The 24,636-nt window shown below is 38.3% G+C and overlaps 1 protein-coding gene across 4 annotated transcripts in view; it reads left to right on the top strand.

Annotated features, from left to right (window-relative positions):
- LOC136847429 (uncharacterized) overlaps positions 1–24,636 on the top strand; it is an 85,428-nt gene that overhangs the window by 27,613 nt on the left and 33,179 nt on the right. For 3 of the 4 annotated variants that reach the window (XM_067119102.1, XM_067119105.1, XM_067119104.1), the window contains one exon: positions 6,836–6,929. In XM_067119102.1, the coding sequence (XP_066975203.1) occupies positions 6,836–6,929 (94 nt within the window). Of the gene's footprint in view, positions 1–5,887; positions 6,016–6,835; positions 6,930–24,636 lie in introns of all 4 variants that reach the window. The other variant, XM_067119103.1, reaches the window with a different exon arrangement.

Here is a 24,636-nt window from a genome sequence, read left to right as displayed (position 1 = left end):
AATCGTCTCTTCGTAGTCCCCAAGGCATCAGGGGGATGGAGGCTGGTACTGGACATCAGCGCCTTGAATTTTTTGTTGAAAAGACAGAATTCAAGATGGAAACAAGTCACCCTGTCATGTCATCCATTCATCCGGGCAACTGGATGGCAACCATAGACATGCCAGATGCATATTTTCACATTCCTATTCACCTGGAGTCCAGGAAGTACCAAAGATTTGTGTTCCACAACAGTGTACCAGTTTCGAATCTTATGCTTCGGCCTTTTGACTGCTCTGCAAGTATTTACTCAAGTCCTTGCGCTGCTCGCCAAGTGGCTACATCTTATGGGGATCAACATCTCTCTCTTTTTAGACGATTGGCTTCATCGATCACCTTCGAAGGACAGGTGAATGGAGGACCTTCAGAAGACCCTTTGCTTAGCACAAGGTTTAGGCCTGTTAATCAACTTCCAGAAGTCCCAGCTGGTTTTATCACAGAGGAGTCTATATTTGGGGATACAGTGAACCCCTGTATTCGCAGGGGATGCGTCCCACACACCTCCGCAAATAGGTCAAATCCGCGAATGCTTAAAATTCCTCTAAAAACACTTAGAACTGCCCATTTTGATAGCTTAAACCAAGAAAAACCCTGTAAAAATGCTTATACCTGAGTATTTTAATAGTTTTATCACAAAAAGTGCATTTATTCATGAAAATTATATGAAAATACAGTAATTAGTGAATATTTCTCAGTGAAAAATACCGCAATTGGGCGGATTTTCAGTGAATGATGGCTAGATATGTTCCACAGAGAAACCCGCGAATGCGTGAGTCTGCGAACCATGAGAACGTGAATACGGGGGTTTACTGTAATGATAAACTCTCAGAGTTTTTATGTTTTTCTGACCCCCAAAAAATTCAGTCATGTCTATAGAAAGCGAACAAATTCCTCACCTGTCAAACCTGCTCGGCCAACCAATGGACGAGCCTTCTCGGTATGTTAGCTTCCATGGAGCAATATTTCACTCTAGGAAGGCTCCATATGAGAACCCTTCAGTTCTAACAGTTTATATGATAATGACAGCTCCTTCCTGTGTCTGCTGTGAAATAATAGGCAGAATCACTTTTTTATAAGCTGTGATACACTGGCTGAGACTTGACTGAAATGAGATAGATGATGGGATGCAGTATCCTAGCTGAGAATTTTAGATATTTTTTCCTTTCAGATTTGCAGTATTCATTACAGTATATCAAATGGTCATAAAGTAGGGAGTGTCTATACAAGGCTATAAAATGATGCTTCATATAAGTAACTTACCAAGTAATTACAATGCTATAGTTTCAACTTGCGCAGCAGCCTTTGTTTAAAAAGTCGCAGTAGCACTTTGATAGCTTAGTGTAAGTGACAAGCCCCGCCCACTAACGGGAGTATTGGAAATGACATAGCAGAAAACATCATTCTGTTTTTGCTGGCTCTTGAGTGCTGCAGTTTTTGTGTACTGATTTTCGGTTGTATGGCTGGGTTTCAGTGAAGTATTATTGCTTATTTTGAGTAGCCTTCAAGCTTTGTAGCTTTCAGGGTCATTTATCCAGTTTTTGTTGTTGTTCTGTCTGATTCAGGTTCATTTAGATTTTGCTACTGTAGCAAAAGTTGTAAAACAGATTGATCAAATCTTCATATGACCCTTGTACTAAGGAGACATATTTTGCAGTAAGTATGGGGTGCAATAATGTACTCTCGGTCCTAGCAAGCAGGTTTGGCTTACACTTGGTCACTCTAATCATATTGTACCATCCCCTGTGGGGTAGGGTAGGGGGTGGACATTTGGGGGTCAGCTCTCACTTGTGTCATTAGTTGATGAGTAAACCCCATGAAAGGCTAATGATATCTTTTTAAAGTTTTCAGGTTTATTATTTTTTTTTTCTATTTGCTCTTTATGAATAGTAACAATAAAGAATCAAGTACCCCTGGGCCCTCTGATGATACTGTTTTGGCACAGATGACGGCCTCTGCACCCACCTTGGAGGTTGAAAAATCTCCAAATGTTGATGACCTGTGCGAGAAAAAGGATAACCCTGTAAAAAAAGGACCTGGCATTGTTACAATGGAACTATTCTCCTTTTGAGCCTGTGTCCCTATCAAAAAATGGAACAAAAAATACTTCAAACTTTTAACTATTTCGCTGTAGGTCCACGTCATCTTTTTGTGCCTCTGCTATTTTGGGATGGTGGACAGTGTTGGTGCAGTTTCACAACAGTGTCAGCCATGTTTGAAGACCCCTCAGGTACTTAATGGTGCAGGAGTGTTCAGCTATTGCAGACAGGTGACACTGCTGTTGTGCTTTCCAAGCATCTGTGGTTTTTGTGAAGGTGTGCACCAAGGGTTGGTGTTCTGTTTATATGATGAACTGCTGTTCTTCAAGCATGTGGTGGAAGTGGTGGATGGCTTTGTGGACTGCCAGCAACTCTTTACCAGTGGGGAGTACTTTTGTTCCACTGTTGTTAGCTTTTTGCTGAAGAATGTCAGCGTTTAATGACCATCATATCTGTGTCCTGCTCCAGTACCGCATCCATCGCCCTGTTACTCACGTCAGTCGTCAAAGTGATGGCCCTATGGGGTAGAGGAAAGATTAATGTGGCTGTAGAGGTTATTGCCTGCTTTGCTAATAAAAATGCATTATCTTGAATATTTGACCAAAATAATTTTGGGGGTTTTCCTTTTAAACAATTATATATTTGACTCATGATTTTAGCAATACAGTATTCAGTATAAATTGATGATTGTAGTTAATTAGTCCTGAAAATTCTAGTACTGTTTTGATTGTGGTTGGTGTTGGGAAGTCGGTGATTGCTCTTACTTTTGCTGGTAAGGGTTTGGTGCTGTCTGGGCTTATTTGATGTCCCAGGAAATCCACCGTCGTTTTTTCCCCACTTGCATTTGTGTTCCCTTACTACAAGTCTGTTTTCTTTGAGTATTCATAGCACCCTTTTAATGTCTTTTAGGTGTTGCTTGAGGTTGAGGCTAAATATGAGGATGTCAGTGATGTAGACAGCACAGAAGGGAAGATTGCCCAGGAGCTCATCCATTAGTCTTTGGAAGGCTGCCCCCATGTTCCAAAGGCTGAAGCAGCTGTAATTGAACATGTAGGTGCTGAAGGGGATGGTAATCGCTGTCTTCTCCATGTCTTCCTTCGCTACCAAAACTTGGAAGTATCCCTTTAGCAGATCTATTTTGGTGAAGATTTTAATGCCGTTCATTTGGTTGGTGATGTCTGCTATGTTCGGCAGCTGGTATCTGTCGGGCTTCGTTTTAACGTTTAGCCGCCGATAGTCTCCGCACGGCAGCCATGTTCCGTTGGGTTTTGGCACCATGTGGAGGGGGGCCTTTCTGGCATATTCCTGCCTTCTCCATTTCCTTGAATGCTTGTTTGGTGTAGGTGAGTTTTTCTGGGGCCAAACATCTGGAGCGGGCATGGGCTGGGGAACCTTCTATTTCTATGTGGTGCTGAATGTTGTGCTTAGCTGGTATGGTTAAGTCGTGCTGTAGGTTGTCTTTGAAGACCTCTGGGAACTCCTGTAGGAGGTGGCGTATTTCTTGGTGGTGGGGTGGCTGATGCAATGGGTATGGTTTGTCGTATCTGCTGTTGTGGTGATGATATGGTGGTGGGTTGCTTTAATAGTTGTTGCGGTGATGATGCAGGGGCAGTTTTTGGAATCAGCTGTCTTGATGCTATGCCCACCAGCAGGTTGTGTTCTTTTAGGAAGTCTGCTCCTAAAAGTGCTAACGATATGTCTGCCATGATGAACGCCCAGCTGTAGCCTTTCCCATTGAATGACAGTTTCATGGTCTGCCTCCTGTATATCTTGAGTTGTGCTCCACTAGCGGTGGATATGTGGATGTTGGTGGGTGTGGTGGGGTTGAGTCTTTCATGCGGGCTGGCTGGCATGAATGATATGCATGCCCCGGTGTTGACGAGGAATTCTGTGTTCGACCTCTCGTCCCTTATGAAGAAGCACGTTGAGCTTTTGTGTTCATACCTGGAAGAAAGACAGCGGAAATTAGGCGCAGCTTCTCTTACGAGACAACTGGTCTGCTCACTGCTGACGTTTAGTTGTTTGGGTTGCTGATGTGACCCTCTTACATTTTTTTTTGAGAACAGGCAGCCTTTATCACATTTGCTGGCCTTTCTTCCAAACTTCCAATGGGAGAAGCACATTCCCTCTGGTGGTTCGTTTTTCTTCTGTCTGGTCTTTCTGTTGTTGAAATGTTTGGGTAGCTCTGCTTGTGGATGGGGGCGGCCAATCCCTCTGGGTCGCTGTCGGATTCCGTGTCAGTTGACTGATGGGACCGTCGTGCTGCTGTTGCTGTGGGTGGCTGGGTGGTCTCCGCTGTTTTGTGGGCCATGTGTACTGCATCGACCAATCTTAGGAATCCTTCAATGGGCTTGGTGGAGGCATAGGGCATGGCCACTACTGTTTGGCAGGGCAGTTTTGTGAGGAGGACCTCTATCACAAGGTCCAGGGTTGACTCGGGTTGGCTGTCTGCACCAGGTAGCATTACCAGCTACCGCAGTTGCTTGTAGACATGCAGTCGCCACTCATCCCCTATGGCTGCCCCCACATTGTCCAGGGACTTCTTGGCTCTTAGGGTGGGTGGCATGTTGAAGGATGACTTCAGCTGGTCCTTCAGTGATTTGTAGGTGACAGGGGTTTGAAGTTCTAGTAGGAATTCGAGGACAGCGTCTGCTTTGTGTGATTTTCTTTGACTGGAAGATTGTCTTTGCCCTGAAGAACCAAGCTTCTGGTTAGTGGGACATGAACAGGGGGCAGATGATGGAGGCTGCGGCACGCTGTCACTGGAGAGGCTGGCATTGTTGGGGCTGGGTGGGCTGGTCATACCATGGTCACCAATGTAGCGAAGGCTTGAGTAAGAGGCAGCATCTACAAACTTACTAATTTATTCAAAGCAACAAACAGAAGGGTCAACGGCTCTTGCAAGCAGGAATGTAGTGCCCGACATAAGGCAAACAAAATAGAGATTAATATACAGTCAACTGTGTTGTTCTAGAATGGAGAATGGTACATAATTCTATATACAAGTTGCAAACAGAGTTCTGATAAATATAGCTGGAAAGCTGACATTGTATTGCCTCAGTTAGAATGATACATTTGACATGACATGATTATGAACAACAGTATACATAAAAAAGGATGTATGATGTTGGCTGTGTTTCTCATATGCGTGTGCTTGGCCCGTATGTCAGGAGATGCTTGTTGTGAGGAGTGGATGCCCGTAGGGTATGAGTTCGGATGATTGTGTAGATCTGGGTTGGACCCTACACAATATTTAGAACATTGCATAGTTCAAAAGTATGGCATTAGTTTATTGCCAAGATCAAATCAAATAGTGTCAGTGGCTGAATGATGAAAATTGCTGTGCGTTTTCCTTGAGTGTGAAAGGCAAATTAATAATAAATATTGATTTCAATATTGGCTTTGGAGCTATTAACTCATTTTTGTTTTTCCTTAACCACAAAACCCTGGTTTCCATTGTGGACTCTTCCCAAAAAGTTAGCTGTAGGGTAGAGGAAACACAAAAACAAGTGGTTTTACTCTCAATGATGTTAAAAATGCATAAACACGAGGTAAATAGTAAAAAAGCGATGGGTCTTATGTTTTATGAGAAAAAAATTTTTTCTTATGATAAAGGACCCAGAGAGGAAATAGACTGAATGATGTTAAAACCTTTAATTAGTACATACCAGGTCAATTGAATAATGGTAGATACAAGTGATTGGCTTTAAATTGATATTGATTATTTAGACTGTGAGGTATGACAATTTGAAAGTTTGCAGATTGCTAATAATTGCTACTGAAAACTAAACATTCCATCAAAATACTTTTTCAGGTGTAACCTAAGCAGTGATCAGATGACCTTTGGCTTAGTATCTTGAGGACACAAGATACCCCAAATCTTGGTTGAAATCTCGTCTTTTCAACAAGCACGCAAAGATACTTTTGGCTGAATAGATTAAGGTCTTGTATTTCATTGAAGATAGAGCTAACCTTATTAACAAAATTTTGACATCTTTACCTTGCAAACCATTAGCCTTAAAGGTTTACCACTCTCCTTAACCTAACACATTAGTAATTGGTCAACTACTTATAACTAAACTAGAGAAGTTAAAAGTTCACCTGCCACCAAATCACTTTTAACACCTCTGGTGGTATAGGCATTGTATTTAACACCATTAACTGCCAGTTTGGAATGAAGTGGCCATTTGTATCCTAGAAGCGTTTGTTTATGTATGTTGATTTGTGTGCCACAAAACATCAACACTGCTTTTAAAATTTAGAATCAAGTTAGCATCTTAAACCCTGTAGTTATTAGATTAGCTGTATGTAAATTTTTTGTATGCTTGCTATAAAATACTGTATCAGTTGTTTTTTCAAAATTGGAAATGCTGTATAACATTCTTGGTCTGTATTACAATTAGTAATTTAAGCGTATGTAATGTAGTTTTTGGAAACTATGAGATATTAAGATTATTTTAAAGAATTTGCCCACAACGTCCTTTTTAAATTGTGCAATAAAGATAAACTAAAGAAATAGAAAATGGCAGAATAATCATAAACTAATAATGCAGTTTACATCGTTTTCAAATTAAAAGTAAGTTTTCTTATATTTTTGTGATGTTCCGCTTTATTTTTCGGTTACGAAAACAGTAGGGTTTAGAAAACAGTTTCAAGTTCGTAGGTTGATATTTTAAGAGGCTGGTTTTACAGTGTACTCACTTGACACAGCAAATGACATTTTTTTTTCTAGACGATAAATTTGAATAATTTTGATTGACAGATGAGCGGTATCCAAGGCATTATTGTATGTGGAGAGGCATCAGAGTCAGATGAAGAAGAGGAATTTTGTATTGTGCAAGCCCAAGGACAACAAGGTACAGTAAATGATCAGTAGAACTGTAATTTTATGTAGAATACATTATCACTTTTGGCTGGTTAGCTTCAGAAGACAGATTTCACAACTTGTGGTGACACTCAGGATCATAGACCAGAAATTTATGTAAAATTCAGTTATTCATTAATTAAGTGATCATTTCATGTTAGTAGATTTTTCAGAATTGTTGTTGCTGCCAAATCGGTTTAATATCTGTAGTGAATGTGAAGTGCCTTGTTTGGGGAGCTCCCATATTCACCACTTTTAGAGAGAGAGCATTTTTTGTTTGTATTCATACATTGTAGATGCAGATTTATTTAGTTAATGATCCTTTGATTATATCTTTAATGTTAGTGTCCTTTTTCTTCTTTTGTTAATCATTCATTATTATCATTTTTAGTTTATTATACACTTTCTCTGATGTATGTTGCTTTCCCTTGATATGTCATCACCACCATTGTCATTAACCCTTAAACGCCGAGCCTCTATTTACAAAAACGTATCCCGTATGCCGGCGTCGAGTTAGCGCTAAAGCGGGAAAAGTTTTTTCAAAAAATCACAGCACGCTTAGTTTTTAAGATTAAGAGTTCATTTTTGGCTCCTTTTTTGTCATTGCCTGAAGTTTAGTATGCAACCATCAGAAATGAAAAAATATCATTATCATATATAAATATTGAAATATATGACAGCACAAAAAAATTTTCATATATAATTTTATACAAATCGCTGCTGTGAGCAAAACGGTTAAAACTTATAGATTATTTTTTTTCTTTGTATTGTACACTAAATTGCGATGATTTCGGTATATAACAAATTGTAAAACGATCAAAGCAACACAGAGAAAATATTATCACAATATGATGCATGAATCCGTAACGCGCGGACTTAAAAAAATTTTTTTTCAAAAATTCACCATAAATCGAAATATTGTGCTAGAGACTTCCTGTTTGTTGAAAAATGAAGCTAATTGATTGAATATTACTAGACTGTAAGTGTTTTAGCTTACAATTGCAGTTTTCGACCATTTCGGTCGAGTTAAAGTTGACCGAAGGTCGAATTTTTTCTATTTATCGTAATTTATATGAAAATATTTCAAAACTGATAAAAGCTACAACCATCAGTTATTTTCTGTTGTATTCTACATGAAATTGCGCACATTTTCATGTATAAAAGTTTATGTAACGACTAATATAAAACGGTGCAAACATTACGACAACGTGACGAAAGAATTTCCGAGATGTTCGGCCGAGTTACCGCACGGACGTAAGGAAAATGTTTTTTTCAAAAATTCACCATAAATCAAAATATTGTGCTAGAGACTTCCAATTTATTGCAAAACGAAGGTAAATGATTGAATATTACTAGAATGTAAGAGTTTTAGCTTATAATTGTGTTTTTTTATCATTTTGGTCGAGTTAAAGTTGACCGAAGGTTGAAATTTTGGCAGTTATTGTGATTTATATGAAAATATTTCAAAACTGATAAAAGCTACAACCATGAATTATTTTCTGTTGTATTTTACATGAAATTGCGCACATTTCCATATATAAAAGTTTATGTAACGACTAATGTAAAACGATGCAAACATTACGACAACGTGACGAAAAGAATTTCTGAGATGTTCAGCTGAGTTACCATACAAGAGACGTTAGGAAAAAGTTTTTTTTTCAGAAATTCACCATAAATCAAAATATTGTGCTAGAGACTTCCAGTTTGTTGTAAAATGAAGGTACATGATTGAATATTACTAGAATGTAAGAGTTTTAGCTTATAATTGCGTTTTTTTATCATTTTGGTTGAGTTAAAGTTGACCGAAGGTTGAAATTTTGGCAGTTATCGTGATTTATATGAAAATATTTTAAAACTGATAAAAGCTACAACCATGAGTTATTTTCTGTTGTATTCTACGTGAAATTGCGCACATTTCCATATATAAAACTTTATGTAACGACTAATATAAAACGGTGCAAACATTACGGCAACGTGACGAAAGAATTTCTGGCGCGGACATAAGGAAAAAGTTTTTTTTCAAAAATTCATCATAAATCGAAATATTGTGCTAGAGACTTCCAATTTGTTGCAAAATGAAGGCAAATGATTGAATATTATTAGAATGTAAGAGTTTTAAGCTTACAATTGCGTTTTTTGACCATTTCGGTTGAGTCAAAGTTGATCATTGAAATTTTGAAATATTTATATGAAAATATTTCCAAACTGTTAAAAGACAACCATGGGTTGTATTTTTGTTGTATTTTTGAAATTGCAACATTTTCATATATAAAACTGATAATGAATATTAAACAGTTACGACAAAATGATGAAAGAATTTCTAGCTTACAACATAAGGAAAAGTTTTTTCAAAAATTCACATAAATCGAAATATTGTGTCAACTTCCAACTTGTTGCAAAATGAAGGTAAATGATTGAATATTACTAGAATGTAAGAGTTTTAGCTTACAATTGCGTTTTTCGACCATTTCGGTTGAGTCAAAGTTGACCGAAGGTTGAAATTTTTGTAGTCGGTACGCCCACTTGGCACCCAACAGACAATTTTAGTCGACATATGATACGTCCAGTAGGCGTTTAAGGGTTAATGTTTAGTATATGTCAGGTTTTCCTTTCATGGGGTTTGACATGAAATGAGGTCCATTCTCTGTCTTTTGTCTAGTAGACTTTCAGCCTAAATTTCTGTGTGGTCTAGTGGTGTAATATACCTTGCTATACCTTTTTCCTATGATTTTAGGGGCCTTCATAACTGGTCTTTATTCTGTTAATTCCATAACTATACTTTTCTAACTGCTCCACATTCTTCTCATGTCTAAACTGTCAATCTTAGTCTGTTTTTATGCTGCTGAATAGCATGTCTTTCCTCATGTTCATTTGTAACATGATATTCCTAATGCAATATGTACAGCCATAATTCTTAACATTATGTGGTCATACCTCCTCCTAGTCTCCTCCATTTTCTATGTCAGTGTCCATGTCTTGAAGGTTTGATTCATCTCTTCATTTGCTCTTGAATACTTAGCTTTGTCAGAATTCCAGTTTGGGTTCTTTCTCCAAATGTTTCTTTTCTTATCACATCCTCAAAACCATCTCGTTTAGTCCCTACATGGCCATTTGATCTTATAATTTTTCAGGATACAAAAAAAAAAAAATACAAAATAGGATAAAAACAAGGGAGCTTTCGACCATTTGCACAACAGCTGAAGAGGACCGTTGTGCAGGTGGTCGAAAGCTCCCTTGTTTTGATCCTTTTTTGTATTTTTTTTTGTATCTTGAAAAATACAGTTTATCATTTACATTATTGTGGCTTTTTTACTCATTATTTTCGATCACAATATAGTGATGCACCACAGATGTCACTGAATCTGATATATTTACCAAAATTTTTTTCTGGTCCTTATTTTTGGTGAGTACAGAAAATCACATGTATTGCCCTGTTTCTTAAGATCAATTTAATTTTCATTATTATTTGACCAGCATACATTTGTACAGATATGTTGTGTACTTTATATGTTTAGCTGTAAAGTCATTTCTATGCTTTAGAATTAAGTAAAGAACAAGATTTGAGTTTTGGGAAGCCACAAAAGAGGTTCATATTTTCCCATCTTATTTGTTGAGACACTGGAAAATTTTGTTTATTCCTACAGAAATACAAACCATTGTCTTTTATTCCTCAGTGCAAACTGGAAATGGTCGTTGGTAAAAAGGTAGTTAATTGGTGGTTGGCTGGTGAGTTGGGGTAGTCCCCCACTCACCTGCCATAAGGCACCAAGCCACCAATTTTTCTTTGACCACCTTGATGGGTAGTTGAAGGGTGTGTGTGTTTTATCACAATGGAGGAAACAGTGTATGACCAATGAAGGTGTGAAGAACATTAGTGCACATTTAGTTGCTGCACATCATCTTACGTTAGTACAGACAGTCCCCGGCTATCGGCGGGTGTTCCATTCTGACGGCGTGATGATAGCCGAAAATCGCCGATAACTGAAAATTGGTGATTTTAGCTGCTTTTTCAGCAATTTTCGGCACTTATTTGCACCTCTGTTAGGCATGTATTGCGTCAATACCCAATTATCGGCACCGTTAAGCGGAAATCAGCGAATTTCGGGACCGAAAATTGCCGTTTTTCGTCGCTAGACAAACCCCGTGAAACTGCCTGTACAGGTCAACCTTCACTAATCTGGCACTAATTTCGGCTAGCTCAGTTTTGTGGGTTACTGCAGCAACCTGCCACTGCTGTTTGTTGGTGCTGTTTGTGTGCATTGTATTTACCCTATGCACATGATTGTGTTTATCTTTTAGGTTGTAAAAAAATTAGAAAATGCAGTAAAGATTTAAATGAGAATAGCATAAAATATAAATTCGAAAATCATAAGCGTAGTAATACAAAACAAAACAAGCTGTAGGAAGTTCTCAAATGCCACCGGATGAATTTGTGCTTTTGTGCGTACCCTGCTCATACGATTGTGTTTATCTTTTGGGTTGTAAAAATAAAAAAATTAGAAAATACAGTAAATATATAAATTAGAATATCATAAAATATGAATTAAAAAAATCGTAACTGTAACAACAGGAACCATAACAAGCTGTAGCAAGTCCTCCTGTGTCAGAGAATGAGTTGGTATGTTTGTATGTACCCTATGCCTATGATTGCATTTATCTTGTGGGTCGTGATAATTAAAAAATGAGAAAATGCAGTAAAAATCAAAACGAAAACAGCTTAAAATATAAATTTAAAAAATCATAAGCGTAATAACAAAAGCCAAAACGACTGTATGAAACTTTCTGATGCCAGCAAATGAGTGTGCATTTGTACATACTATATGCAGACAGTTACATTTATCTTTTGGTTTGTAAAAATAAAAAATGAGAACGTACAGTATGTAAAAATATAAATGAGAATAGCGTAAAATGTTAATTAAGAAAATCATAAACCTAACAAGACAAGCCAAAACAAGCCGTAGCAAGTTCTCTGACACCAGAGAATGAGTTTGTGTGTTGTATGTACCCTATGCACATGATTGCATTTATTTTTTTGGGTTGTGACAATAAAAAATTAGAAAATATAGTAAAAGTATAAATGAGAATAGCCTAAATTAATGATGGTCAACCTGTAGATTCCCAGAAGATTTTGTCAGTGATGCCAGATTAATGATGGTCAACCTGTAGATTCCCAGATTTTGTTTTCCAGGGGAAGGTCCTGCAGACTTGACACACTGCAAGGATTTTTCTGGATGATCTCCATCATAGTGGAAGAGTTTCAGCAACAAGTAAAAGAAGGTCAAAAGACATTCAATGGTGTCTTGGGTGGGGGAAGGTACTCTCCCCTTCTGCATGTTCGCCTCTGGCTCTGTCTGAATTGGAAATGCATGTGAAGGTAGGCGGTCAGCACATGCTTTGACAGTGCTGACCCAGATATGCACATGGCATGTGTCTGTGGACTGTACAGTCTACCCCTGCCTTCTTCACTGGCTGCTGCTGGTATGCCTGCCTTGCTGGAGTACTTGCAGAAGACATAGATGTCCCTTGGTATTCCATGTGACTCTTCTCTCACTGCATTCCTGGACCACTCAGCTTTGGAAGATGGGGTTCTTTGTTCCTACTGCTGCTGCTGCTGTTTGTGCTAGGACACTCAACACCATTGAGATTTCTTTGATGGTTGTCTTGCTTGTAGGAGATGCCCTCATGATACTGAGCACATTCTGTATTCATCAGACACTTCTAACTGCCCAACCACATCAGCTGTAGCTGAGGAGAGCATGACTCCTGGACTGAGTAAGGTGAAGAAATGCAAATACGTATCTGCTTGTTCTTCCTCCTCGTCAACCTCTTCCTCATTTTCTGCCTTGCAGGAAGAGGTAGGAGAGGTCTCAGAAGCCCTCTCTCAAGAATTCCTGTTGAACTTTGAGTCAGGGCATTTCTTTGAAGGTTGGCATTGTGGGTAAGATGTCTGCCATAGGCAGGGCTGACCAGTGAACCAGTGTCTTCCTGTTTATTCTGAGACATAGGATTGCCATGCACTACCTTGCTGTTAGCTCAGTTAAGATATGTGGAGAAAAGTTAGCAGCACAATCCCTGGATTGCATACTTGCATATAGAATTTAAGTACAACAGGTCATTGCTGTATGATACTGTTGGATATGATGGTGGCCTACTTGCACGTGATCATGATGGAAGAGGTTCAGCAAGCAGCACAGGAAGGCCAAAAGATGCTTATTAGTGTCTTAGGGGGTGAGGTACTCCACCTTTCACACTGCTGAGTCTTTTTTGGCTCCTTCCTCCCTTTGTCCCTGCCCTTTCTCATTCTCCTCTGAGTGAGTCTGAAGGGGTTTACTTGTGTGAAGGTAGGTGACCAGGACATGCTCTCTGACAATGCCAACCCAGTTTTGCATTCTGAGCTCTTCCAGTCGAGACCTCTACATTATTGGCTGCTTCTGGTATGACTGCTTTACTAGAGTAATTGCATATGTGCTGTTCCTCTGTATTCAGGACAACTTTTCTTTCTCTTTGGCTAAGGGGTTCCTTGTTTCTACTGCTTCTGCTGCTTTCCTACTAAGGTGCTGAACATTATTGATCCTCCTGTGGCTGTCGTCATGCCTGTAGGAAATACCCTCATGGTATTGAGCTTGGGCTGGGATCCTCAAACACTGCTACCCCTCTTGATCACATCTACTGTGGCTAAGGAGATTAAGACTTGTGGACAGATTAAGGTGGAGAAACACAGGTACATAGCTGATTCTTTCTCCCCCTTCTTGTTGAGCTCTTCCTCATCTTCTGCCCCTTCTTCCTCTTGTTGGAAGAAGAATAGGTCTTGGAAGCCGTCTCACAAGGAGTCCTGTTGGACTTTTCAGTGGGGCCTTTCTTCTTTAATGGTTGGCATTGGTGTTCCCCCCTCCTGCAGCCATGACGTCTTGCCATATGTAGGGTTGACACTGAATTCTCTGAGCATGCATGTGAACAAGAGTGTGCCTGTTCCTTCCAAGTTACAACTATTGCACCATACTCCCTGGTATTTGCATTTCAGCCAAGGTATGCATTGAAGAGTCAGAGGTACTTTCTTGCTCAGTGCTTGCACATTCATACAAAGAGTTCATACACCAAGTTCACATACTATGGGTTGCCATTGACAGGAGTAACAGAGAATTAGGAAAACAAGGTATTAAGACTTGAAATACTATTCCCCAAAATTTTGGTTGTTGGAAAAATCTTGCAACAACATTAATATACAATTTTTTCATCCACATATTTTTGTGAATCATTGTTCTCAGTGATGAACTCTTGAGTCTCATAATAGGAGTAGGCTCATGAATGAAACTAGTATTGCATGTATATCTCTCAAAGTTACAAAATATGAGCCTGATGTTGATTAGCTTTCTTCAGTACAGTAACGCAGCAATGGAGGTCTCATTGATGGTAAATAAACATATGTTATGACCCTATACCCAGGTCAGATAGGGTCATAATCTCTTACTGCATCTGTTTTAAGAACAGCATCATATCATCTTCCATCCCTAAGATTCTCCGGTAGCAAATGGCCGGCCCTGGGTCAGCACATTCTTTCTCTCTTGTTGACTCCTCTCACTGAATCTATCCTCAAACAAAGGGCTACTGGAATTAAACACCAAGATACAAAACTAGACTTTATTTGCAAATTTAACGAAAGTATTTCAGTAAAAGTTACGGTCATGAAATGGAGGGATTCACACCCCTAAGAATGGAAATCATAACTTGAGGAAATTCTGATTTACAATCAATTGAATTAATGTTTCTAGATCAACCAATACTAGTGACTAACACCCTGGTCATCAGATAAAATAAACAGGTCATAACTATTCTAGACTAAAATAAATGTCTTAGAGTATGTACAAGAACACCACTTCCAAAATGTTTGTCCTCACAGGACAAACCCAGAATTCCTGTTAAAAGAAACATATCATATATTAAAACCTGAAATGGTGTTTAAAGAAAAGACATTTAAAACAGAAAAATGCACAGTGGAGAATAGAATGGAAAAATGCATAATGGAGAAACAGAGGAGTTTCACTGCGACACAAACTGGGTATTTCCTCATAATGTCTGGAAAAGATATATGTTAATGAGTTATCTTACTTACATTCTATGGCCACAAATAACGTATCTCACAGTGGCTGTTCTTATCCATTAACACCGCACAACGAGCAGATCACACCCAGCCGCAAATCAAAGTCCATAGCTACTGTATGTTCCTCTCATAATATACCATTACAGAGTGCACACATCTATGCGCACACTTAACCCCTCCCCGGAAACGTGATGACACCATTTTAATGTTCAAAGGATCACAACTTTTCCATCCATCTGTCACACTGTCTCCATGCACTTAGTCCATGATCAGAAAGCACAAATGAATGCGTCAGATACCCACTGTATCTAACTGTGGAAACCTCCAACGTCCACATAAATGCACCTGCACGGGATGTGCTTTTGACAGGCCAGCTCATAGTTCGTCACAAGACTTAATACATATGGCAAAAGCGTTTCTTTCTCTGGTTTGCATTTTATACTTTCTAAAAATTGTAAAGAATCACCTCTGCCTGATGTAATAAGGTATCTAGTGTTGTAGGCAAAATAACTTTAAATTTCCCCTGTAGTTTTTATGCATCATTCACAAGGTATATAAAGCAATTAAAGAATATCTTTAATTTTTTATCCTTTAATTATATTGTGTTCAGTGAAAATATTGAGATTGGACATCTGTATTGAAAAAAACTGAAAAGGCTAATGGCTGATTTATTTAATAAAAAATCAATTATTGTTTATGCGTGATAATACAAATAGAATATTGTATTTGAATTGTGTGGATGTATATGTCAACTAGAATTATACTTAAATGGCTATTAAAAACATCCCTGTACTTAAAAGACACCAAGTGATGATTCCAAGAAAGTTTGGTAGGCACACGGGCAAATTCTTTATCAAAGATTTAGCTGATTAGGGCATGCACTCTTGAAAAAAAGAAAGGTTGTCCACCCCTGTTCTTGGGTGCACACCTGGGAGATCTCTCCATTTTAGATGTGAGGACAGAGAACAGCCTTCATCTGCTTATCAGCTAGCTGCAGAATTGTGAGGTTGTTTGATGGTCACTCCAAAGTGTTGATGAGCAACATTGTCACTATAATGGGGGGACAGTCTTCCATCACTTCTGCCATTTGATAATGGAGATACACCAGTGGGCAGTTCTCCACACCATAAAATTGTCAGCTAGGGACTGTCTGGCTAGAAAGAATGTTTTCACATCAGCATATTCTTTCATGACAGAAAGGCTTTTTCAAGCTCTGGGGAACACCAGTGATCCAGTTGTTTGCCACACTGTTAACTGAGAGGTCCTGTTGGTTTGCTTTCTTGTTCCAGATCTTTGGGCTGCCTTGGAGGACATATTCCAGGACCTATGGGATAATCTGTACATCTTTCTTCCATTCAGTCTGATCACTGAGTGATCAATGGAGTGTTTGTCTCTATTGGTCTCAGATAACTGCAGGATATACTCATGAGCCAAGTGCTGAATGGTATCCTGATCTGCTAGATCTTCTGGTCAGGAGGCCTAGAGAGTTTCCACCTTGGGCTGCACTTTTCTTTAGCCACATATTCTGAGGCAGCCTCAGCTAATGTGTACCAGGTAAGTGAACCATCTTTTCTCATCACAGTCATTTTGCTTTAGCCAGGTTTTTCTCACTGAAGGGCATGGACCTCTCATCCTTGGTAGAGTGTCTATGTTCATGAGAAGCTTCAAAGTCTTGCATACCTTGTCCTTCACAGCTTAACTTAGACACTGGACAAGCCCTTAGGTGAGGTCTCTGAATGAATGTTTTCTGCTAGCCTTAACCTTGGGACCCATCAGTTTATGATGACAAATTCCAGATCTTTCTGGTTCCTCTCTCTGAGAATTGTTAGTGGGGATCTGTATAAGATGCTTTTATGCCCAATATGAACCTTGTGGTGTTGGTGCCTCGTTGTAGTACTGGCAGGCACAAGAAGGTGTAAGGGGGCTCTCTTTCTTTCTGGCATTATGAAATGACAAGCAGGCTTACAATTTGCCTAGAAAGCACAGTTGTGTACTTTGAGTGAAAGTTCAGAGTAGACAACTGTCCTGCCAACACTCCAGATCTACTGAGCAAGAGCTCAGTAATCAGGGATGATGACCATCCCTAACCTTTTGGAGAAAATTTTCGGTTTCACAGGTAACAAGGGTAAGTATCTGGTAGCACCAGACTACCTTCACCTCATTTTATCATAGGGATGTCTCCCACTGATCCTTTGACACCTTCTCCTTAGTACCTGTGGTGGTTGCTCAACAGGTTGTATAGTCTTCCAAGAAGCATTTCACTTTTGGTATTCAGAAGGCATAAAGCTGGAGCTTTAGTGGATGAGTGGCTGGCTTCTTTATCTCCCTTCTCCCTTTCTCTTATTCCTCTGTAAGGCAGCAGCTAGGCCAACTAGGCTATGTGCTGGATGGAACATGATGCACATGTGCTTGTCAGACTATAATGTAGGTAGACTTTACATTTGAGCATTCTATCTTAAAGCTTTGGCTTATAAGATGTAACTTCCTCAGCTCTCCCTTTTAACCAGGGGGTTGGTGGTGGTAAAGCTGTCATCTGAACCCCTCAGTTTATATTGATCAATATGTCAGCTGCCTTTCTGACCAGTGATTTCTTTCCTGTTTGTACCACACTTGGTTCTCTGAAGTTTTCTTAAAGTGAGAGCACAGACACATCTCACTCTGGCTCAGAGCCCTATCATTCTAGCATCTCTGTGCAGGATTGTTTAGGAGGTTACAGAAGTCATTGGTCCCCTGCTCATTATTATGACCAGGAACGTGACATTTCCTGATAGTGATTAAACGTCCCAGTCAGTTGAGAGATATTTTCCCACTTAAGGCATGAGTCTCCTTCAAAAAGGCAGTGGATTGTATTTCTTGTGGAATAATTATTGAATTTTAAAAGAGTATTTATGCTAGGTATGAAAACCAGAATCTTTTATCATAGTCCCACCTCAGTTACCCAACAGTTCCTAATGCCAATGGAAAAAATGCTGACTTGGGGCAGGAGAGATGTAGGGGGGACTCTCCTTTCACCCAGTTACCACTGGTTACCATTTTCCTGTAGAGTAATTTGCAGCAGTCTTTGTGGTGTATCAGGTTGCAGTACTGTTATTGCACCCTTAATATTGAGTGCTCCACCAGTTTTTAGCAAATATCTGGTATACATGTGATAAAATTTTACCAAACTGAGAATGTGCATAAAATGTAAAAATATAGTTGTATATAATTTTGAATGCCTTCCTATTAAATGGAATTTTAGTGGCATACTATTTCTTTCATTGTGCAAAATGTATCTGAAAACTGTTTATGTGACACAGCAAAGAGAGGTTCTGGAAGGGCTTCTGAAATATGAAAATTCTAGAACTCTCTTCACATTCTTTCCTTATGCAAGAGATTATAGTATTCCAGAGATTTTGAAATCGTGAAAAATATCACTCGGTTGAATCACTTGATGCTGTAACTGAAGATGTCACAGTTTTGATGAAATTACATGGTATTTGTTGGTAAGATGAAAGAGTTGCAGATGACCATAATATCAAATTCTGTAACCACTTTCAAATTATGTAATGCAAGGTGATTAAAGTGTTCCAAGAAAAATCCCATGCTGTACATTTAAGTATTGGCTGGAGAACCAGTGAATAAGGGTAGAGAATTTTAAGTCACATCAGCTGTACATATAAGCTAAGTAGTTTACAATAAGTTTAGCTAGACCATATAGACAAAAATAAAATTATAGAAGTTTGGTTAATATTATATCTGTGGACTGTTTCATCACAGCTGAATCATGTACTATGTTGATGCATCATTCTATCAGTTGTTTTTCTTTAATTGCGTCAGATATTGGTTCTAACCACCCAGAAACTTTATGTTGAGACTTAGGATGGATGGTGGAGTAATAGAGGAAACGTGTATGGATTTGTTTGCTGTCTCTGTAATAGTTTATCTTATCTACTGAAAAGGTGGTCTATTTTGTAATGAGTAGTTTCTGTAGGGAGTACAGCTTACAGTGTGTTTGCATGACACACTATAGATAGTTCTAAAAGTTTTTGCAGTTTACCTTGGGGTCCCTCAACTGCATTGATTTCTAGCTTTTTCCATCTCCCTTAGGTGTCTTTGTACTTCTGTACCATGTTTCACTTTCAATTATTGCTCTTATTTTTGTACTTTATACCTTGTTTCACTTTCAATTATTGCTCAAGAATAAATCCTTCAGACAAGCCCTATGAGAGGCTAGTAATGTGACTTAGTGATCTTATCACAGTATTTTAATTTAGACTGATGATAATCTATTGCGATCTTGTTATAATTTCTGACCAAGCCACTCGGGGTGGGGGAGAGCAAGCTGGCCCAAATCAGGGCAAGTGCCAATCCCAGATAAATTTGGAGGGTTAGAATCAGGAATGACATCCTTTCATAAAACATTTGCCAAAACCAATTATAAAATGAGCTATTAAAGATGGAAACAGCTGAAGGAGGCATATTATAACAGCAACTCTGACTAGGGATTATGCTAAAAGAAAAAGATTATTATCATCTTATAGTTTCCAGTTTGCTTTTTGGTTGTTATAGTGTGTAGTTTAAGGTGTTGAACTATTCTGCAGCCACATGAATATAATGGGAAAATTATTACTGCTTTGTAGAGCATCGCTTTCCTTCTACAGTATTCAGTTTATATCAACAGTGCTGTAAGAGCATAGAATTAAGGCAGCAGATAAATTGCTCAGGGGTCCAGACTAAAATGATCTCATTTTGTTCTGCTCTGGGGATTGTGAAAAACTAGGGAGAGTTGGATGTTCAGTCCAAGTAGCAGATAACTGGGCATGGCAATTGACATGTTAGTTGTAGACTCTTAGATGAGCAAGTTCAGGAAGGTGTCATCTCAGTTCTTATCTTGACAGAAAAACCAGCTCAGGCTTGGTTGACTATTCTAGGCCACCTGTTGTCCATGGAGAAGCTCGTCCCTCAGGAGCAACTCCATCTGTGGTTGCTTCAGTGGTGTCTGAAGGGAGCTGGTCATCTGCTCACAGTGCTCCAAGTGCCTCCAACACTCCTTGTGCCCCTCAGCCAGAAGGCTATGGATGATCTTGCATGGTGGTTGGATCCTTGAGGAGTTTTGTTGAACTCTCCATCTCCTGAGATGTTTATGTTCCTGAATGCATTGAAGGAAGGGGTGGGGTGAGCACCCAAGCAGCTCATTTGCTTTGGCTGTATGAACACAAGATGGTTCTTTTAGGTGCATAACCCTTCTGGAATTGGGTGCAGTGCTTCTGGTTTCAAGATAATTGATAATTTATTTGCAAGTGTTGATGAATGACCACGCCTGTAGTGATATATTAACCAGTAAAATTAACAAGCAAAAGGGGAGGGTCTCACACCCTTTGCCAAATGGCATGGCAGGTGTAAGAGGGGATGGTTCACCATACCATCGAGCTATCAGCTAAATACTTCTCTGGCTGTCAGAATATAGTGGCAGACCAGCTCAGTTGCCAGAGGCAGGTTTGTGGTCCCTTCATGTGCATGTGGTGGAAAGGCTTTTTTAGGTTTGAGGAACATTGACCAGTTTGCCATCTGGTGAAACCAGAAGTTCCAGTCTACACTGGGTCTACTTTCAACAGTATTATTTTCTCAGATGGTCATCCTGTCACACGAGGGTAAACCTGCATTCATCTTAATTTGTAGAATGAAGTTACAAGAAATAGTTACAAGAAAAGCAAAATCTGGCACAGGGCCCTGCAGCATTGACATCACATATGCCAGGCCATATGAGTGGTTTGGGAGTTGGTTTTCCCCCTCCTCAAGTGTGCGACCAGGAAGCTGGCATTTCCAGATGAAAAGAATAGCATCAGTGATTCTTCACTGGATAATAATTCCCATCTAATGAGTGAGTTGTCTTATACAGTAATTTGTTTTGTGACAATTTGGTCAGATGACCTGCCATTGGAACCCTTGTTTATTCTGTACAAGTCATCTTGTGACATGTAGGCTTGTGTCCTTGTACAAACAAGTTGCAGGTTCAGCATAATTTTCATTTTTTCTTAGATACACAAACCTTAAGTCTTTTTAATAATACCACCTCAGACCAGCCCCACATGCATCCCTGTTGCTGAAACAGTTGCAAATAGTTGAGTGATATGGTGTGGTCTCCCCACCCCCTTCACTTGCTGCTGTTTAACCCTTAAACCCCCGTTCACTTGCTGCTGTTGGGTAACAAGTTGACTAACCTTCGGTCAACTTTGACTCAACCGAAATGGTCGAAAAACGCAATTGTAAGCTAAAACTCTTACATTCTAGTAATATTCAATCATGTACCTTCATTTTGCAACAAATTGGAAGTCTCAGATTTATTCCAGAGGTAATCAATGAAAATTAGAAATTCTTCAGTTTTTTGTCGTAATTTTTGCACTGTTCTATATTAGCCGTTACATAAAGTTTTATATATGTGGGCAATTTCATGTACATTACAGCAAAATACAACCCATGGTTGTAGCTTTTATCAGTTTGGAAATATTTTCATATAAACCTGAATAACTGCCAAAATTTCAACCTTCGGGTCAACTTTGACTCGACCGAAATGGTAAAAAAACGCAATTTTAAGCTAAAACTCTTATCTAGTTTGTCACATTTACCTTCATTTTGCAACCAATTGGAAGTCTCTAGTACAATATTTCGATTTATGGTGAATTTTTTGAAAAAACTTTTTTTTCTTCCTTCATATTAAAAAATAAAGTTTTATATATGGAAATGGTTTTCATGTAGAATACAACAGAAAATAACTCATGGTTGTAGCTTTTATCAGTTTTGAAATATTTTCATATAAATCACGATAACTGCCAAAATTTCAAGCTTCGTCAACTTTAACTCGACCAAAATGGTAAAAACGCAATTATAAGCTAAAACTCAGCTAGTAATATTCAATCATGGTTATTTTGCAACAAAACTGGAAGTCTCTAGCACAATATTTCAATTTATGGTTTCTGAAAAAAAAATTTTTCCCTAGCCTCGCGCCGTAACTCGCTGTTGTCGTAATGTTTGCATCGTTTTACATTAGTCGTTACACAAACTTTTATATATGAAAATGCGCAATTTCATGTAGAATACAACAGAAAATAGCTCATGGTTGTAGATGTTTTGAAATATTTTCAACATAAATCACGATAACTGATTTCAACCTTTGGTCAACTTTAACTTGACCGAAATGGTAAAAAAACACAATTGTAAGCTAAAACTCTAACATTCTAGTAATATTCAATCGTTTAACTTCATTGTGCAATAAAGTGGAAGTCTACAATCAGATTTATGGTGAATTTTTTAAAAACATTTTCTTACGCTCATGCGCGGTAACTCGCGGTTTAATATTTACACCGCGTCGTTACATAAAAGTTTTATATATGAAAATGTGCGCAATTTCATAAATACAACAAAAATAACCCATGGTTGTAGCTTTTATCAGTTTTGAAATATTTATAAATAGAAAAATTGGTGGTCAACTTTTTAACTCGACCGAAATGGTCGAAAACTGCAATTGTAAGCTAAAACACTTACAGTCTAGTAATATTCAATCAATTAGCTTACAAACGGGAAGTAATTTATTGAATTTTTTGAAAAACATTTTTTTATGTCCGATTTTTCATGCATCATTTTGTGATAATATTTTCTCTGTGTTGCTTTGATCGTTTTAAAATTTGTTATATACCAAAATCATCGCAATTTAGTGTACAATACAACTAAGAAAAATTTAACTCATTAGCTTTAACCGTTTTGTTTACAGCGCGATTTGTATACAATTATATACAAGTTTTTTTTTTTTGCCAATATTTATATATGATAATGATATTTTTTCATTTCCGCCAAAATGAACTCTTAATCCAGAGACTGCGTGTACTTTGTTTTTTTCCGTAACTAACCGTGCTGAAGAAATAAAGATGCCTGTTTACAGGAAGCTTGGAAATAATCAGTGACTGGACCAGTTTTTCCAGAGGTACATCAATATTAGACTTAAGTTTTGTAACCCTATGATAGTATCCATTACAGGAGTGGTGTTATCTATTCTCTTTCTATAGTTTGTACTTTGGCAGCATGGCATCAAAACAGATGAAATGGTTTGAAGAAAATTGTCCATGGTTAATGGTGTTAGGACGCCATTAGCGAGTTGTTAACCAGATTTCCGTCGACAGTAAGCAATTTTCGATGCCGTAAGTATTATCTTTAATCGGATAAGTGGTTAACCGCTCCGATAAGCAGTTTATTGCCAGAGATCTGCGGTACTTTGCTTGTATAAGATCATCTGTTTATACAAGTGCCAGGTCATTGTTTGATCCTTTTCTAATATATGGTATTGATTATTAGCATAATTGGGTGCTTGTATGTTTAAATGTATTATGTAATGATTTAGCAAATTGCTTAAAAGAAAAATTGAATATAACCTACAGTTTGCAATTGGGAAAACAGTTCCTAGGGAGCTGGCAACAACAACCAGATTATGAAGTAGCTAGAATGGATAAAATTGAAGCTTCCTAGAAGGGTGGACATTCATGATACTGTATACCTAAAATATATCTTACTGTAAGTCATGAATTTATCATAATTGGTATGAAAAGGATTGTTTTGATGTTACTGTTTCCAGTGAACTTTAGAAAATACTATATGTTCTTGTTGCAACCCATTGACCCAGCTTAATTGTTTTCTGCCTTTAATGTTTTGTCTGTTCCTTTTTGTCTCTCCCCACTCAGGTGTCAAACTTCAGCTTTACTTTGCACTTTTTCAGTAGTAAGAACAAATCCTTTGGATGACCTCTATGAAAGTCTTAGAAATGTTGCACTGGTCTCACTAAGCACTTTAATGATAAGTACAGTAAATATGATGCCAACATACAGTATCCACTCTTCCAAAGAATGTGATCATGTTAAACTAAAAACTCCTTGAGTAGTTTGAACAGTATGGTAACAAAGATGACAAGTATTGTTTTAAGTTAAGCTTGATATAACAGGTAGGACTAAACCCCTTTTGAATGTTACAGTACTGATTATTAAGAGAAATGTTATGGGAGTGAGTCCTGGTAGTTAGAGAAGCCAGAAACAAATATAAAAAAATGCAGACAGAGAAAAAGTCCAGGTATTGTAATAGAAGGCATGGATGAAAGAAGAATTTTTTTGCACTAAAAAATGGTTGGTGCAACTGTCTCAAGCATTTAAAAAAAATTGCCTAAAATTAACGCTTCAGGAATCACAGGAGTGCAGACAAAAACCTGATGTTGAGCATTATGGAAAAGAACTAAATATAAGGGCAACTCAAGTTGTATGGTGAATGACATCAGTATTTCACTTTTCATGCCAGTAGGGAGCTTCTTTTTTTGGTGTCTTTGGACTATTGTACATTATATATTACATGCCAGAGTAAACCACATACAGTCAATTATGAAAAGCTGACTGATGAAAGCACCAGATTTTAGTAAGACACCATGTATCCCAATTGTAAGCCACTGCAAATTCACTGGGTCCGTATTGTCTGATTTTAATACTGAACGCTGGTCTAGTTAATTGCATTTCTTGGGACAATAACTTGTGTTATTGCAGTCTAGTTATACATATAGGGTGTTATTTTCAAATGGTCTTCATACATTAAG

Source organism: Macrobrachium rosenbergii, chromosome 16, assembly GCF_040412425.1.
Source record: "Macrobrachium rosenbergii isolate ZJJX-2024 chromosome 16, ASM4041242v1, whole genome shotgun sequence".
In the NCBI taxonomy this organism is placed as follows: domain Eukaryota; kingdom Metazoa; phylum Arthropoda; class Malacostraca; order Decapoda; family Palaemonidae; genus Macrobrachium; species Macrobrachium rosenbergii.
This window is presented reverse-complemented; position numbering and strand designations above follow the sequence as displayed.